General features: G+C 40.0%; 1 protein-coding gene across 1 annotated transcript; it reads right to left on the reverse strand.

Moving 5' to 3' along the window:
• LOC145987989 (phospholipase A1-like) lies at positions 1–19096 on the reverse strand. Its single transcript, XM_083122828.1, has 7 exons — positions 19037–19096; positions 6755–6890; positions 4587–4735; positions 3936–4187; positions 3049–3234; positions 1350–1515; positions 1–160 (listed from the first exon to the last, which is right to left on the reverse strand). The coding sequence occupies exons 1-7, from the start codon at positions 19077–19079 to the stop codon at positions 1–3; spliced, it is 1092 nt and encodes a 363-aa protein (XP_082978954.1). The 5' UTR covers positions 19080–19096.
• Positions 19097–19739: the final 643 nt, after the last annotated feature.

The raw sequence follows: 19739 nt of genomic DNA on the forward strand, positions 1-19739 counted from the left end.
TCAGCTGCACCAATCAAAGCCATGCAGGTCGTCCTCTGATACAGCGGGTAGGCCAAGTTTAAATATCGGTACCTGTGTTTCTATTTCGTTCTCTGGTTCAGGTTTACCAAGCGCAAATGGGGGTTCCTCATTCGTCTGTACGAAGAATATGCCTCTGGTCCTATAGATATAAAAAAACGTTTATATATCATTGAGCAGTGTGCGTTTTCAACGTTTTTACTTATAGTGGTATATTTCTCTTGACCTTTTAGAGGTAGAGGGATGGTGATGATCACATGCCAGTATTGTCTTAGTTGTAATGTCAGTTATGGTTTGTCTATGTACACACACACACAAACAGATGTCGTTGTATAATACTAAATAACAAACACATATCCACTAACGAAATGGTTACAAATTTCGCAAATAAATTACACGTTAACATTCCAGGTCATCATTCTTCCAGAAATGTACCTTTACATGCTAATCCTGCTTATTGTGTGTTCAATTTCGAGTTTAAAACAGCATATCCCGTTACTAAACTTAACTTTTATTTATATTTTAATGCCAGTATTTCCATTTTGATCGTATGCAAAAGTTATGTAGTATTTTCTGCTGGATGAGTTATGATATGCTGAAATTCTGGACAATTACAAAGAACACTTATGTACAGATTGAGATTCGAAACAGGGAACTCTGTGTAACCACTCCGCCACGTAGATAATGAAGATGATAATGTAAATAATGTAGCTGATGTTGGTATGAATAATCCCTCGGATTTATGGATACTAAAAATGTAAATGGATTCGGTAGTTATTGGTGATGAGTATGTAAAATCTTGAAGTTCATGAAAGCAAACTTGAAAATTGTCTTCTTCATTATTTCAGCCTCCCCGATGGCGCAGTGGTAGCGTCGTCGCCTTGTAATCAAGGGGTCCCGGGTTTCGATTCCTGGTGGAGGCACATAGTGGTTCGGATCCCACTTTAAACTGTAGGTCCAGTCCCGATTAGCCTTGTGCATAAAGTGGACTTAAAACACCAAATCAATCCAATCCAATCTTCTTCATTATTTCCAGATTCTGGAAACCTGCCGTGCCAAACAGAACACCATCTGAACTACTGAGTCTACAAATTTATCTTCACACAGGTAAATATTGTTATCACCATCATCCTATTATTAGATAAGCTATTGGGATGTTTCATCTTCCTTTTTGCGGTCTCCAATGTCTTCATATCTACGAAACTTCCTGCATTCAATTGTCCACCATTTGAATTATTATTGAGTCATTAGTCTTTAACTAATTTGATTAGAAACGACAATCCTATTATAAAGCTAATTTATCACTAGAATTCTCAGTGACAGTCACTTACTCGGAGGGGCATGGGTCCCCCATAACAGCCCCTTCTCCGTCAAAGGTGCACCATCCCAGGAGGTAGTACAGAAGCCCTCTACAGGGTGCTCCCCAGAATAACACCTCCGATGTTACAGATTCTGCGTAGTACAGGGGCGCTATCATGTGGCTGCATTTTGGTCGATCTTCAGGAAGAAATAGGATTGCTCTTTAGTTGGTAAGTTTGAAAATTTAATGTTAAGAAATCTCTGTGGAAATATCGGTAGAACTCAGTTATTGTTAGTGGGTAAAGTCAGCTATCCAAAAGTAACGTATGATAAGATAGGAAACGTAGTAGTAAGATATCAGAAAGTCAAGATATGACAATTGTAAGAGCCAGAAATGTCATGGAATATCAGCTACAAGATTTAGAATGTTCAGGAACTGTTTGTGAAATGTTCAAGAAAAGTTAGTAAATATCAATGGTATGGTCAATAAATATCAAAATATTTATATTTCTCAGTCAGAGAATATCTGTTGTGAAAGCTACAAATGTCAGGGGGTATCGCTGGTAAAAGCAACGAAGTCAGGAAATATCAGTGGTAAACTACAAAATTCAGGGAATATTAGTAGTAATATCTACAAAAGTCAGAGAATACAATGTTAAAATACAAAGCCAGAGAATATCAATGATAAAATTTACGAAAGTAAGGAAATATCAGTGGTAAATTTTAAAGAAGTAAGGGAATATAAATGGCAAGTCGCATAAATACCGGGGAGAAACAGTTCCAGAGTAGCACATAACAATATAATAATAATAATACCTTGCGCAACAGCCCATGAAGGGCCTAGGCGTACGTAGGTCTCCATCCCACGCTTTCCTTCGTCGCCTCTAAGTGTGGAGATCTTCAACCAGTATTGGAATAGTCGGGGGGTCAGCCCGACGTATCCCCAGCCGTTATAGTAGGTCTCCGTGACCGGATTACGCTCACTCACTCACTCGGAACTCCCCAATTTCCTCACGATGGTGGGTTGCCACCGGCCCTATACGTAGGCCGAATAAATTCCGACCAGAGCCGGATTCGAACCTACGCCGTCCCGCAGCGAACGATCTCAAGACGAGTGAACGCCTTAACCCGCTCGGTTACGGAGGAGACGCACATAACATAGAGGATTTTAAAACTAGTACTCTTCGCAGAATTCTTTCTAATTTTTTTTATGACATTTATGACCATAAGGTGTGTAGTACCTGTAAATTCCGCCATTATGTGAGGGAAGCACTGCCAAATGGCAACGCTGACCGGCTGGGTCGAGTGATTCACGTCAGACACTTGCTGTACAGACTGTGAGCGGTGCACGATGTTTGTGTGCAATCCGTGTTTCGAAGTGGGCTGGCTGTTAGCACTCCGTAAAGTTGTAGTATTCGTGTACTATGTTTACTTCTTATTTCATTTTGTGAAATAAATCTGTTGTTCAGCATATGGGCTTTCTGTGCAGTGTGGTGATACATTGAAACTGAATTATGTATAACCGAAAACTGAAACTGCTATTCTGAGTACAGAAATGTTGGTTTGCTATAAAGCTGAAATTTTACACATTGAAACAAACTCCTAATAATTGGGGCAGTTCGTCTACATCTAACATTTATTAGAGGGTGCAAATTGCTCGTGCCTATGCGAACCCTACCCCTGAGCACCCCCAACATAAAATTAAACATTTTGAAAGACATGATCACTCACTCCAGTTGCCGGAGCACGCTGGCTGCATCTGCCCCCCGTTGACGTAGAAGTCCGCATGTCCCGTCGACTCCAGCTTCCCGTAGAGACCCGCGTTGGTGTGGATGATGTCGACGAAATCGGCGTCCGTAGAATCCAGCTTCCATGACAGATGAAGCGTCGAGAAGAACGGCAAAGCGGGATCTAGCCCTGCAAAGTACTACAGTGAATTACAGACTCTTTCAGAAGGAAAAATATATACAGAATTTAAACTCGCGCACATACATCTACAAGGTATCAAGTTAGAGAATTAAAGTTTATTAAACAAAACAGCGTTGTTATTAACACCATCATCATTGAAAAGTAATTGAATTATAATTATTAGTTATTCTCAGCTAGATGAATTAACAATTTAAGAGATCCACTCAACTTCTAACGGATATCTAGGGAGGCTAAGGTGGCCGGAGCGTGATGCTGATCACATATTCACAATGGCGAGATCGTGAATATATGGAGCTGCTGCCTCCACACCCCTATGATCTAGTAATATGCAGGGAAGACTATATATCGGGACGCTGAAGATGAATGGTAATTAGTTGGAATTGGAGAAAGGACGCTCGCAAAGATCATACATGCCCACGTCGGAACCCGAGAACTTCGGTGGCGATTGAAAGCCTATAACTACGAAAGGTTCCCGGTTTTAGTCCAGGCCTGAACAAGCGAGTGTGTAGTGTATTCACCAGTTTCATCTAATTACCATTGTCAACATTAGCCTAAGAAGAGATAATAGCGATGCAATACAAAAATACACTTTATATCAATCATGTTCCATCCGCAGATTATGCGGTCACTCCCCAATTTTAAGTATGAGGGCAGGTCGAAAAGTAGCGCATGTGGTAAGCATCACTCACCCGTGATTCGCCCTAGAGTTCCGTTGCTAAGGAAGTTCGCAGCGAATCCAGCCACGTGAGCGCCAAGGCTGAACCCTATGATGTGAACATCCGTGTAGTTGGCGCCACTGTCATTCACCAGACGTTCCACTAATTGGCCAATGCACTTGCCCACGTGCACTGTGTTGATGACGGCGGTCGGGTAGCAGGGTGACCTCGCCAGGGGGCTCCAGTCAACGGATATGACGTTGAAACTTCCTCTTCGTAAGTAAGCTGCGATTGGACAATAATGAATTCTACAATTACTCAGGTGTTCTTCTGTTTGAGCATGAGTAATGATTATAATGAGACAAGTCATATTGATATAGTTATTTCCGGGAAATATAAAAAGATTAAAGTTTGAAAATGTTAAAAGAAACAAGGCTGCTCTGCATGGTACGTTTCAATTTGGTGTTTGCTGCATGCGTAAGTGTAACTTATTAAAAAAGATTTTAAATAAGAAGGCATTGTTCTACAAACATAACATAAAAATAAAGCCAATTGATTGATAGTATCTAAGTTTAGAATCTGGACGATATGCAGTGGAATTATCCCTTTTTTTTTTTTTTTTTTTTTTTTTTTGCATTCTACCGTTTGAGTAATTTAAGGCCACCGAATATACTTACGAATTACCTTTCCTGACTTCGGCTGTCACGAGGTAATCCAGGTGGCCGTTGAATCCATGAACGATGATTTTCGTGGGTCTATCAGGGTCGAAGTCCACCGTGCTGATGGCGTCTGACTCGGTTAGGTTCATAAGTTGCGGCGTCTCAGGGTCTTCACTGCAAACAGAAACTATTGTCAGTAATGGGTTTTTTCGTACCTATAGTTCAAAGATGAACTACTATGTTCCTCGACCGGGCATCGAACCCTTGATTACCAGCCAACAGCGTTACCACTGGAAAGGCTCAAATAGTGAAAACTAAAAACATTAGACTAGACTAGAACATTCTAAAATCATGAGTAACTAAAAAATATGAATAAGTTTTAGGGAATTTTCACACCGAAGTGGCAAGTGACAAGCGATAGGTGACAGTTGTCACAGTGGCACTTGTCAGTGTGACTTCGGCCTGAAAGCTCCCTTATATACGTGGGTTGTAAGTAAAGTAGTGGCAACACTGTCAAGAAAAGGTGATGATAACACCATACATGTGCTATCAGGCAGTGAGTAATGTCAGTTTGGGCCCATGTCGATGTGTGGAGTGCCAAAAGTGGTCGGTGCAGCGAGTGCTGTGGTGTATGCGCGATGTTGAAATGAACACCATTTTCTGTACTGCTCTAAAACATGTTTACAAAGGTAGAACGTCGATTGTTGATCAAAATCCAGGTTGCCTGTGGAAAAAATGCACGACAGTGTGAGCAAGACTTGCATGCTGTAGCAACAATATCTAGGTGTATCTGATGGTTGCATAATGGGTAAGTGCATTTCTTTAGGAGGTTGCGATGCATCCGTGAGAACAACATGAGGAAAATTGCATCATGCTGGGTTCCCGAAATTGTCACCATTGTGCAACCATCAGGTAAGGCTAGTTATTGTTGCTTCAGGCTTCATGCAAGTTTTTGTCACATTCTTGTGCATTTTTTCCATGATCAAACCCGGATTTTGATCCACAATCACTATTCTACCTTTGTAAACATTTTTTAGAACAGTACAGAAAATTGTATTCAATTCAACCTCCTACATACATAACAGCAATCGCTGCACCGACCACTTTTGACACTCCACACATCAGAATGGCTCCAAACTGACATTGCTCACTGCCTGATAGATAGCACATACACGGTGTCATTACCTTTTCCTGGCAGTGTTGCCATTACTTTATTTACAACCCACGTACACACATTTGTTACCAGCAAATATTTTGCATAACACAATTTTGTTCCTAAACGGTTCACTTTGAATTTCCTATAAAACATAACACTTTATTATAAATTAATGAAAATTGATATAAATTTTAGACAACTGTCTAACACGATCTACCAATTATAGTTTATGATAAAGTCGTAAGAAGCTTTAACAGTCCATTTTAATGCCTTACTCCTTTCCTCCTCCTGATGAAATTAACCCTGGTACTCATAGGCGAATATAGTTTTTTTTTGTGGGCGGGACACAAAATGTTGTAAGCATATGAGAGATCTAATACTAGAAATATAATGTGCATATTTTTATAGATATTAAGCAGCTTATATAGTGTATGTATGTGTGTGTATGTGTGTCTGTCAGAAAAATTACCATGCTGGTTGTAGGTCCGACTTGTGATCATATAAACTAATCGGGACTGGATCTTCAAAGAGGGATCTGAAGCACTGTACTTCCACCAGGGAACGAACTCAGGATCCCTCGATTATATGACGATATCATTATTAAAGTTTTGTGAAATAGAAGTAAGTTTACGTTATTTGTATTAACAATGATTACAGAAAAAGAAATAATATTCAAGATTCATTTTCTCAGCAAACGTGTCATAAGTGTGGGAAACATTTGACCCAATATTCTCGCTTTGTGTTCATCAGTTAAAACTCTTGCCCCATAACCATGAAGACCTGTATTAGATTTCCAGAGTCGATTTATTTAAGTTCTCTAATAAATCTAGTCCCGATTAGTTTATGTGTACTAAACTTTGTTTCATTCTTTGTGCCATCTCGTAAAGGATTGCTCAAGCATTTCATGAACGTTCTAATATAATACTCTCAACACGTTCCCCCTGCCCCTCCCGCTAAATCCTCCAATGTTGCTACTCTATCTAAATGCAATATATATTTTTCGATCCTGAATCTTAACAATTTCCGTACCATCTTACCTTGTGAAGAGATAGAAGAGAACATCATCATCTGGGCATGGTTCGTGTATCTTCACCGCACACGGTCCAAAGCTCACGTCCAATTTCTCCTCTTCAAGCACCAATTGGTTGTTTACAGTTTCAAAACGAGCTCCAACTGAAAAAAAAATTGTCGCTGTTAGCGTTGTTTACCGTTCTACTTAGGCACTATTTGGCTCCTAATACTTTAAACCTAGTCGCCAAACTAAAAGAGTAGTTCTCAAAATTTGCCTCAGTTAAGATGAGAGAAAATACCAATGTGTATATATATTTTGTTCTTAATTTGGACTGCGATTTAAAATTATAAGAAATAAAATTAATAGCATTACAATTTATTACAAGCCTCTGTGATTACCCAACCAATCTATCATAAAAACTGAAAATTTCCAGTTTGGGTGCTCATAAAAATTAGCACTACAGTGACATTTGGTTCTAAACAAACAGAGAAAGAAGCAAAATAAGAGAAGCGGCATACAGAAAAGGAGTGAGGAAGATTTCAGATTTCAAGAAACAACCCTTGTCGCTTGGGAATGAGTTTCAGACCGTAGCGGCATGACAGGCTGCACAAGCTTGTGTTCGATTAGTGAAATCCTCAAGCGCACATGTCGCTTGTCGCATCGGTGTGAAATCTCCCTAAAAGAGAAAAGGGAAAATAAAAGAATCGTTAGAGAGAGGGGAGGAAGAAAGAGGAAGGGCGAAAACATTAAATGGAGCAAAGGGTGAAGAAGAAGAAAGGAAGTGAATAAGAGAGAGAAATAAGTTTTGTGTTTGTCTATGTATGCATACAGGGTGTCATTTTAATGGCGCCAACGGACCACGGAAATGTATAGAGGACATAAAAACAAATAACTTTTCTTAGTAACATTTTTCTCGTTGGTGCATCGTTTCGGTGCTACAGTCGTTCAAAAAAGGCCAGTTTTCCGCCTGAATGCTGGCAACCACACACAACTTTTGATAGCATTTGTGACCTCATATCCCGTCGTGAAGCGATGCGTTCCAGGGTTGCCACGAACACACATATTCTGTGAAAAATGACAAGGCTATAATCAGCCAAATTATGTACCGTAAATCAAAACGAGAAAGCACGTTCTGTAACCTAACAGGAAGTAAACAAACTATACGAAAAATTGGTAGAAAGAAAATAGAATTCATGGCCATATCGAATTTTGTCTCAGCTTACATGTCAAATACTTGCAAATGTAGTTACCAAGTTGGCATCTACAATTTAGTCTATCCACTTTGTCCTGATACTAGTTGTCTGTGACACACTCAACAGATAAAATAGAAAGGAAGGAACTCAAAATTCCAAAGGTAAGCAACACAATATAATTCAGGGCATTGTGAGGCAAGTGGCAAAAAATGGTTGAAAATACATGGATATAAGTAATAGTACAGAGTGGCGACAGACCTGGAAAACCGGGAAAAGTCAGGGAATTTGAGGTGTCAAAAAAAGTCAGGGAAATGTCAGGGAATTTCGTTTTGATTGACTTTTTATTAGTTATTTTAAGATATCGTTATGGAACTCTGCACTGGAGCAGGAAATCTTGTTGCTAAATTTTGGCCTCAACTTTTAGGCCCCTTTTATGCACAACACAACCACAGCGCGAAACGAGTGATGGCAGGAGAGAGAGAGATTTCCGGAGGGGCAGAAAAATGTGTTAAGCCTCTAAATATTACACGGAAAAATGCATTGAATTATATATTTTTTTCTTGTCCGTATGGGAGTAGTAAGGGGACAGAACTGTCAACAGATGGAGGAGATGGGAGCGGGTGGCGCTGTCAGATAGTCGTCGGATGTCGTAGTAAGGCATTTTGTTGGACAAACTGAAGGAACATGGAAACAAACAGGCTCCATTGATACATACAATTTTTGTCGAATATCGCCACTGGACAAAGTATCTCACTACAACATGCGACAGAAATTGCATGCATGACACTCTAATGGGACTGATTTTTGTTGGATGTATAAGCAGTGCTTACGAAGGTTTTCTTTATCCTGACGTATTACTGGTTTCTCACAAGTTAACATACGTTTACAATGACATTGCACTATTCTTAGATATAAAGAATAATCCAACAAAACGGGATATATATTGCATACTATCACGAAAAAGTGAAACAAATCTGCATTGGTGAACATTATATAAATTTGACAAGTGCATTCTCCCAACTTCAAATTTACTGCAACACTAGTATTGCAATGAAATTAACGCCACTCTCTGTCCTGTCTGTTTAAACTCGTCAGAGATGGTCATTAATCTCTCACTGAGTGAAGTTTATGTCCAATATTATGAAATGATATACGTAAATATTTTAATATATTTACTCGAATCATTCAATCATAAAAGCATATCACTTTCTTCAAGAATTGACTTTTCTCTGCCAGCTCTGCTAAATTTTCACTTTTCATCTACTGATTTATACGAGGGGTGCCCAAAAAGTAATTTCCAATTAGTAGGGACCTTGATTTTTCGCAAATGCGAAAACCGAGAACAATGTTTATTGCTGGGAAGTTGTGTTTATGAATGTGCGGTGATGTCTGGACACATTTTTTGCCCGTTCGAAATATCGAAATAACGCACATTTGGCATAAAAATGCGAATTCTTAGCGTTTTTCGTGATTTTTTAAAGAAATGTCCTAAACCAAAAAAAAGGAATTCCATGAAATCCAACATTCTTGCCTTTTCTAGGCTTAAAGAAACAATATGTGCCATACTGTGTACATAGAACGTGCAAGTTTTCCTACATTTTATTCAAGAGTAAAGTTTAATGCTTGTTATACATGGAATAATTCTGACAGCCACATTAAATCATGTATTTCCCATGATTTTTTCAACTTCTATCCAAACAATTTGCATCACAGAGCAAAGTGGCAGTGTTCTAACATATCTAGTGCCATCTACCGTCACACGGGAGCCGCATCTTCAGTATTTGTCGCGCGAGGTGTGTTTTGAATTACCAAGCTAAGTGCACACCATCGGCATTTGTCTAGCGAGAAATAACAAAGCTTAGTCATTGGGGCGTCTGACTACCATGTGAGAGACCCGGGGTCCATCCATGCGGGGGAGAACCGGGATCTTTTCCACCTGTTCAAACTGTTCCGGCGCCCACCCAGCGTCGTATCAAGCGGGTACCTGGAGGAAACTTTGGGGGGGGGGGGGGTAAAGGTAGTCAGGAGCGTGGTGCTAATCATATCACCCCCACCTTCGGCCGTGATTAAGAAGGTGTGGGGCCTTAACTCCACACCCCCTAGATGCCTTCATGGCTTGGTGCTAAGCACAGGGAGCACTTTACTTTTACTTTCTCAAAAATCTGTTCCAATATATCAAACTGTCACGAAAATACGTAGACCATGTGACCTACAATTTAATATAATCGTTTAAAAGCACAATGGAAGTATGAAGTGTAAGTTTTGGCATATTTGGCAGAAAAATTTTCTAAAACAAAAACGCAAATTTTGGGAAACGTAACACTAACAAGTCAAAAAAAGATAATGACATTTTTTGGTGCCATAATATATCGGTATCTGTCACGTGATATTGTTTGATTTAAAGTTTTTGGGTGCGTTGCCACTTATGGTCACTATGCACCCTTCAGTATATATGGGGAAAATTCCCTTGTCTATAACCCTTACCTTAAAATTAAAATGGGATTATGGAAAATAACTTTCCCAAAAAACTTCCAAGATATCGAAGTCTCACGAAGAGGCGTAGGCCATGTGACTTACAATTTGAAACCGTAGTTTAAAAACACCATGAAGGTATAATTTCAGGTATTTGCCAGAAAATGTGCTAAAATGAAAATGTGAATTTTGGGGAAAATAACTTCGAATAGTAAGAAATAAATAAAAGAAAATACACCAATTTGAAAAAAATAACAAAAAATCAAAGTCCTTACCGATTAGGCATAAAAGAAAACAAATATATCAGTAATAATTTATTGCATTAGTAACAGTGACTCCTAACCTAATTTTCGGCATAATTACCACCGTTGTTCTGGCATTTGTCGTAGCATAGCACTAAATTTTGTATGACCATGGCACATGTGTCTGACAGCAGAGACTGGAATTATCTCTACCGCAGTGTAGCTGTCAAATTCTTGCCCTGCCAGAAACCTCTTCAGTAGAACAAAGAGATGAGAGTCGGTACATGCAAGGCCAGGGCTGTACAGGGAGTGGTCCAAGATCTCTCACCTGAAGTGATGCAAAGGGCCCCTGTGTACTCAACTGTATGGGGTTGTGCACATTCGATTGGCCTTCCGTGAATTGTCTGCACCATCGTCTGACCATACTATTACTCACGACGTCCGGTCTGCACACCTCACACGATTGCTGGTGGCTATGTGCCAAATTCTGAGCGTGCAAAAATCTGATTACTACACGTGGGCTACAAGGCTACATCGCAGTCGGAGGGAGACTGTATGAGAGCTACAATTTTTAACCTACAACTGTCGTAAAACGGCTGCCTTGTGACTGTACCAGATTACAGCTATATGCCACTTCTTCCTGCCCGCATGTGTGTGTCGTTCTCCGGCCACTAGTGCTGCGTACAGACACCATTGGAGCTTCTTTCAGGACGCCCCTCGTATATGAACTTTCCTGTTTTAATATTTGATTAGCTAATTCAAGTACCTATACAAGGCAATTCTATAAATTCCTTGCGTTAAATTTCAAACACCTTCATAGGTCGACCGAAAGTGAAAGTGGACGGACGTGTTTAAATCTGCTCCGTGGAACCGCGTGCCTAGCGAAGAGATGGGGGTGTCGACCGAGACCTGGCGCTGCCGTATAGGAATGTACATGGCAAAAGTGCCTTCGAAATGTCAAGCGACCGTGGGGTGCAGTTTTGGATTCAAACAGTGTTTCTTTGCTTACGGACTAGTTGTGCTAGTGTTATTAGTGATTGGAGGCGTGGAACCAAACCCTGGCCCAAGTGACGAAATGAAAGAAATCAAAGAAATGTTCCGTGATCTCAAAGCGTCTCACGAATCACTTGTTACCGAAGTTCGACAATTCAACGACGCACTTAGAACTCTGGTCGGTAGAGTGGATGTCCTCCAAAGTGACGTAGGTTCGCTTACAAAACGCGTAGAAGAACTGTCGGAGAACAATAGATGGCTTCAACAAAGGCTGGATGATCAGGAAGATAGAAGTCGTCGGGATAACCTAGTGTTTTACGGTGTCGATGAGGATTCCCCGGGAGAAGACTGGGCAGAATCCGAGTCCAAAGTACGTCGAATTATACAAGACAATCTGAGCATAATTCTGCAAGAGGATGACATTCAGCGAGCTCATAGGATAAACACGAACAGCACGCGAGGCCCACGCCCAATCGTTTGCCGCTTTTTACGGTACAAAAAAAAGGAAGAAATTCTCAGGTGCCGCAACAAACTAAAAGGTACAAAAATATATGTTGAACATGACTTTTGCTATTCCACTCGGAAGGAGCGCCAGGGACTCCTGGAACATATGCACAGTGCCCGGAATGCTGGTCATAGAGCATACATTAGTTACCGCCACCTCGTTGTTGACAATGTCAAGTATTCCTTGAGTGATCTCCAACCTGACCCAGCCACCTTATCTGAGCCCCAAACTGTTGGCGCCAACCCGCCTCGAAGTGAAAGTGCAGTTCAACATCCCCCAGCCCCTATCCACCCTGGAAGTTCAGGAATGCAGTACGATCGGCGAAGCAAGTGGTCCCGCGGAAATGGCCTCCGGCCTCTCTGAAGATGTCGACGTAGCCACGCCCATCGCAACCTGACAGGTAAGAAGGACATCCCCTCAGGACCCACTGGTGTATTAGTGAAAACAGCTGACAATCTCGAACCTAGCGGAACGAGTACAAACGCAACTAGTGCACACTCCGTTTCTGATAACTCGCCAGAGAATGTACATTCAGTCAAAACCGTTCACGAGAATCAAACAAGTCGAGTCCCCATGAGCATTATTTATCAAAACCTAAGAGGTATACGCACGAAAACGAATCAGTTTCTTCTCAGCATTTTGGCGAATAACTACGACGTGGTCTTGTGCGCTGAAACTTGGCTCAACACTTCAATATCCAACTCGGAAATATTTTCAGAACAATACAGTGTTTTTAGATCGGACCGCAACCCACGAGAAAACGGGAAAACCCTAGGAGGTGGTGTTCTTATTGGTGTAAAGAAAGAACATTGCCCTGAACTGGTGGATTTACCGTTAACTGAACAAACCATAGACTGTGTAATTATAAAATTAAAACCGGAACATGCACGTGCCATCTATATTTCTGTAATATACATCCAGCCGTCATCACCCCTACCGGTATATGAAACTTTGTTCTCCCACATAACCGCACATTGTCCTCTAGGGGCCCCATTGCTCATCGCTGGTGACTTTAACATCCCTGACATAACTCATCCTACTAACGACCTCCTCACGTTAGGTTCCCACTGTCGTGAATTGAAGTACTTTATTGATTTTAATGATCTCAAAAACTTAAATACTATACAAAATGCCAACGGTAAAACCCTAGATTTAGTCCTAACAAATATAGATAATGTAACGATACTCCGGCAGGATGCACTGGTGCCGGAAGATACTCACCACCCTCCCCTAGGAATAAATGTACCACGCCCCAAACCTAAGCGTAAAACTTCAGAGTCGAGTATTAAGCGATACAATTTTAAGAAAGCTGATTTCGTCAGTATGTTTCACAAATTTAAATCGGCTAACTGGGAACAATTACATAAATACAAAGATATCGATCTTGCAGTGGACAAATTTTATGAAATAATTAAGTGTATATTTGATGAATGCGTCCCATTCTCCCGCTCAACTTATTCTAATCAGTACCCATGTTGGTTCACGCTAGATATTATAAAAGGTATAAAGATCAAGTCGCACCATTATAAAAAATGGAAACAAAAACAAGGGAATGTAGGGTATCATGAAGCTAACTTTAAAGCCCTAAGAACGAAATTAAAAGCGGAAATAAACAAAGCTTACCAAAACTACCTTAACAGCTGCGAAGCTAATCTGACTCGCGACCCAAATCTATTTTGGTCTTTAGTTAAGAATCAAAGGAAGAATCCACCAGCCCAACCAACCAAACTCAATGGTGAACCTATCGATAACAATAACATCCAGAATGTTTATGCTACATATTTCGAATCTGTCTTTTCCGCGGAACCGTCCTCTTACGAAACCACACGTACGAACGCGCTCCCGAAATCCCAACTTAGTCTCTTAAGCATCCCAGAAATCTCCCTAAAAGAAATCGAAAAAGCCATCAAGAAACTCAAACCAAAAAGAGCAGCTGGACCGGACCTAATCCCCCCCTACGTTATTAAAGGTTGCTCAGAGGCGCTCAAGTCCCCTCTCCACACCCTCTTTAATTTAATCTTGAAAACAGAAAAATTCCCCGCAAGTTGGAAAACGACGGAGATTTGTCCAATCCCCAAAGCGGCAGATAAGACAGACATAAGTAACTACAGACCAATCGCGAAACTGTCAGCTCCAGCTAAACTCTTTGAGCAAATAATTTATAATCATATTTACTCTCATGTCAAACCTATCCTTTCTCCACACCAGCATGGATTTGTACAAAACCGTTCAACTGTGACTAATCTCGTCGAATTAACAAATTACGTTGCGTCAACTATTGACGATAAAGGACAGGTCGATGTAATATACACGGACTTTTCAAAGGCCTTCGACACGGTACACCACGATACTTTAATTCAGAAACTAGCTTACATCTGCCTCTCCCCGCAACTTATAAAACTACTTGCTTCATATTTACAGAATAGACGACAATATGTCATGCACCAAGGACTAAGGTCCTCCTATTACGTAGCCAGCTCCGGTGTCCCCCAAGGTTCGAACCTAGGCCCCCTGCTGTACTTGATTTTCATTAACGATTTACCAGATGCACTAAAAAACTCCGAAAAATTAATCTTTGCTGACGATGTCAAAATTTTCAAACAAATTAAAAGTGATCACGACTGTACGAAATTACAAGACGAACTTAACGAAGTACTTGATTGGTGCAAGAACAACAAGGTTAATCTCAATCTCAAGAAATGCAAAGTAGTGTCATTCACACGTAACAAACATCCCATCCAATATTCATATAACATTTCCGACGTAGAAATCCTAAGAGAGAATACTGTAACTGATCTTGGAGTCACTTTTGACAAAGTTTTAAATTTCCAGACACACACTGCGCGCATCCTCAGTGAAGCGCACAGGAACCTAGGATTTGTGATGAGAATGTGTAGCCAGTTTAAGAAAAAAGAAACCTTTTTGCTACTTTACTATACGTTTGTCAGATCAAAACTTGAATATGCCTCAGTCGTTTGGGACCCGTTATTTATAAAGGAAATCGAAAAAATAGAGAAACTCCAAAATAAATTCTTAAGGTATTTAGTATATAAATTAGATGGCATTTATCCAAAATTCACTTCGGGTGACATCTTACGCAAAATGCTGAGTGTCCCGTCCCTTGAAAAAAGAAGACAGATGCACCAGTTAACATTCCTTTCGAAACTTGTCAATGGAAAAACAGACTCCTCCGCACTTCTCGCAAAAATAAACTTTTACGTTCCATGCTCAAAATTAAGACCCAGAAATGACCTCTTTAAAATTTCACGCGGTAGAACCAGGATGGCTGAAATGGATCCCATGAGGAGGATGTGCGCGTTGTACAATATAGTCTCCAATAATACCCCTGACATTGATCTATTTAGACCTAAAAGCAAACTTATTATGTGAACCCTGTATATAATAGCATTGTAACCAAATATGTTGTATACTTTATGATATACCACCCTTGTATTATATATTGTTGTTATGTAATGATTATTCTGTTCCGTCTTATACGTAGTTATTTTCTACTTGTCTTTGTTGTTTTCTCTTACTAATTTTTAATTACTTGTTTTGTCAATATGTATGTAAACTGAACTCAGTTAACCTCAAAGCACTGTAACTGGGCATTTGCCTGTAGTGTTTAATAAATAAATAAATAAATAAATAAATACCCTTTTCGTCAGCAATAATGGTTGCATGTTGCCAGTTTCACAGTACTTCACTTGAATATACTGTACTGAATCAGACATCCCATTGATAATGTAAGGAAATATGCCACTTTCTTTTGTACAATTCAATTGTTTCACTTATATGCAAGAGTTAAGTTGTTTGCTTTACCGAGAAGAGAGTAGCTTTATGCATCGAAAAATGAGTGCGCACTCATGGTTCTTGCAAGCAGAGGTTTCCAAACCTCAGTGGAAATATTAACATATAATACCAAGAATGGATAAGGTGACTCATAAATTACAAACTGTATTTCTTAATCAATCACTCTTCACTCTTATCTCATTTAGTCGTAACTTCAAAAATAATAAAGTATTTTATTTTAAACTTATACTGCGTATGATAAAATTTCGTCATCCTTTCCTAGCTTGTGAATTGTAATAATTTTCCAGATTCACTATTTTGCAGTATGAATTCAAATCATAGAGAATAGAGAAATTAAGTCAATTTCATAGAAGATAATATTGGTACTTAACAAATCCATACCTGGATCTGTATGAGTTTATTATTTCCACTTGCAAAAATATCGATTTAATGTAGTTTGCAATTGTCAGGGGAAAATGTAAATTTTGTCCTGGAAAACCTGGAAAAGTCAGGGAATTTCATTTCTGCTCGTTTGTAGCCACCCTGTAGTAAAACAAGCTCTCCAACGACTGTTTATCTACGCACCGGGTACGCACGTAATAGTTTGCAACTGTGAACAGGGCAGTATATTCGCTACTGATTCATCATTAGATTGTTACTGTGGTTGTACGTGTTTCAGCCATAATGTAACAACGTGAACCTCTGATACTTCCTTATCAGCACAAAAGTACCACAAGGCATTTGGACACAAACCTGTAGATATCAACCTTGCAACGAGATTTGCAAATATTTGACATGAAGCTGGGCGTAAACAACCACATGTAAGCTGTAAGTCTAATCAAATTTATTGTTGTTGATATTTGACATGTAGGCTGAGACAAAATCCGATATTGACACTTAATTTTGAATAGGTTTTTACCATTTCTCATATCGTTGGTTCACTCCCCCTTCCCCCTGAGATGACTGGTGATCTTCTGGCTGGTAGGCTATGATGTTCGGTCTACTGGACGCGTTTCTCGCTTCGTTTTACAGCTAATAATGTGGTTGGTAGTTTGTCATTTTTTCACAGTTTGTGTGTGTTCTTGCAACCGTGCCGTGTTCTGTTTCGCCGCAGGAAATGACGTCACAGATACGATCAAATGTTGTGTTGGGTTGCCAGCATCCAGGCGGCAAAACTGTTTTTTCTGAACGGCTGTAGCGTCGAATCGACTCGCCAACGAGAAAAATGTTACTGAGAAATGTTGTTTGTTTTGATGTTATACGAATCTGTGGTCCGTGGGCGCCATTCCTCCAAGGGAATAGTTTTGTCGCTGGGTTTTGCAACAGGCCACCACCATATTGGGATTTCTGTCCTCAGTCCTCTTCACCGATAAAGCGACCTACACAATCGTCATCTGTGGGCTACAGCCAATCCTCTGGGAATGGTTGAATTTTCTCATCAGCAACGGTTCAGCATCAATGTTTGGGCAGGGATTACTGGCGACGACCTACTTGGACCATTTGTTCTTGCACAACGCCTTAACGGACAGACGTATCTGGAATTCCTGCAGAAAATTCTGCCTCTATTGTTTCAGAATGTGCCTTTGGCAATACGACAGGTAATGTGGCTAATGCATGATGGAGCGCCGGCCCACTTTTGCATTATTGTTCGTCAACACCTCAACAACATTTTCCCTCGAAAATGGATCGGACGAGGATGCCCTGTGGCATGGCCCGCTCGATCACCGGACTTAAACACCCTTGATTTTTACTTGTGGGGGCATCTGAATAGGGTTGTGTATGCTGAGCCAGTTCCTGATGTGCAGAACCTTGAACAGCGTGTCCGTGTAGCCTGTGACGCTATTCGGGTACAGGCTGGAACATTCGAAAGAGTGAGGCAATCCATGATGCGACGTGTGGACGCTTGCATTGCATCCCACGGAGGCCACTTTGAACACCTGTTGTAACATGGATGTAATGTGTACCGGTACTATTCGTTTTATTACAGACTAACCGTCCATTTCCGGCCATACGTTGATATGACCTTTTTTGATCCTTTACCTGTCAGGAATCACGTCCTGAAGTTTGACCCTATAGTTTCTGTTCACCCTGTATATATATATATATATATATATATATATATATATATATATATATATATATATATATATATAAGAGAAAGAAAATACAAGATAAAAATTAAAGTGAACAAAAGAGAGTGGAGATTCGAATAAACTGGGGAGAATGAAAAAGAGAAGGGGGGTTAAGTTGCGCGGATATGTGTGAGTAAGGGAGAGGGAAAGATCCTAACAGAAGCAACCAAAAAGAGGAAGAGTGGAACAAAAAGTAAGGGAACTTTTTCGATTGAAACTTAAATAATATTTCCTTTAAGTTTCATACAGGGAATTTTGAGTGCTGAATACAAAACTGGTATTTTTTACTGTACAGAAACTTACATAAAACATTTCAGCTCTGTCATTTCATGTTCATGTCTTTTAAGCGTTACAAATTTTTAACACTGGTTGGAACAAAGGTTAGGAAATTACTGTGAACGTTTGAGGCATCCATCTGTAAACCCTCAATCGCTGGGTCTGCGTGGTTCTTATCGTCACAACTATGAGCAGTAAAGTAAATCATTCCCTTCCAATTCCAACAAACTATAAATTGCCACCGTGTAATGGCGTTAATAGATGTCACTATCAAAACAATGCATGAATTAGTTCCAATAATTTGATACATTTAATTCATTATAGAAAACTGTGCACAAAACTTTTGGTGTTTCTGTATATTTTTATCAAGAATGGATTTTGCTTTCTTAAAGCAAACTTGGATTATTTATTTTTAAATTTTTATAAGATTCTTGCAACCATTTTGCTGTTTTTTGTTAATGAGTATAAATGTCCCAGATTCAATATTGCTCACAACATTGGAGAAATACTAATTTTTAAAGAACTTGCCCGCTCTACATGAAAACGATAACAGATAGCCAACACCTTAGAATGTAAAGGGCTCCTGTGAACAGTCCTCACCTGCGGGCTCACCGCGTCGGGGAAAAAGAACAAAGAAACGCCGGTAAATCAAATGTTACTCGGTTGACAGGATAATAAAAAGAAGGGAAAATTAAAACTTACCGGAAACAAGTGTAATCCACAACAGGAAAAGGCTCCGAGGCATGTCCTACGTCACCGAGGCGAACCACTGATTTCGTAGTTTCCGAAAACACACGCCAGGTGGCAATCGTCAGCTTTGTGATAATCTGCCACTAAAAACAACGGTTCTTGCCTTACACACCTCCTCATTGAGATAGTAGACACGCACGAACAGACGCGAAAAACAAAAAAAATTCATTTTTATTCCACTCGCAGCTCCGCAGGTCATGAAACTGTAATCCGTGTGACGTTATTCTTTTGTTTGTATTTTAGTGCGATTCGCAAGTTCGGTTGCTTTGAAGAAGTGTGGGGAAGAGGTTCCATTATCCTTCCCCCCCTCATTCATGTATCACAATGTTTGGCTAATGTGGAACATGCTAAGCAATAAAAGATTAATTGTGTTCCATTTGTGTTGAAGAGTAATCGAAAGCAGGACTCCTTTTATTTGAACCCGCAGAAAACACGCACGTAGACTGTTTTCAAAAGAGGTCAAAATATAAAAGTTGGCCTTAAGTGGAATGTATTGACGTCATGTTGACGTCATCATAAGAGAGATACGTTTTAAGGGGGAGAGGGGAGAAGGAACATAAAGAAACTGTGCCGAATGATGAAATGGAAGGGAAGGAACGAAACACGAGAGAAGAGAGAAATAAGAAAATGAATAAAAAGAGAGAAAAATATAAAA

The sequence above is a fragment of the Lepisma saccharinum genome, chromosome 5, assembly GCF_977018435.1.
Source record: "Lepisma saccharinum chromosome 5, izLepSacc3.1, whole genome shotgun sequence".
NCBI lineage: Eukaryota > Metazoa > Arthropoda > Insecta > Zygentoma > Lepismatidae > Lepisma > Lepisma saccharinum.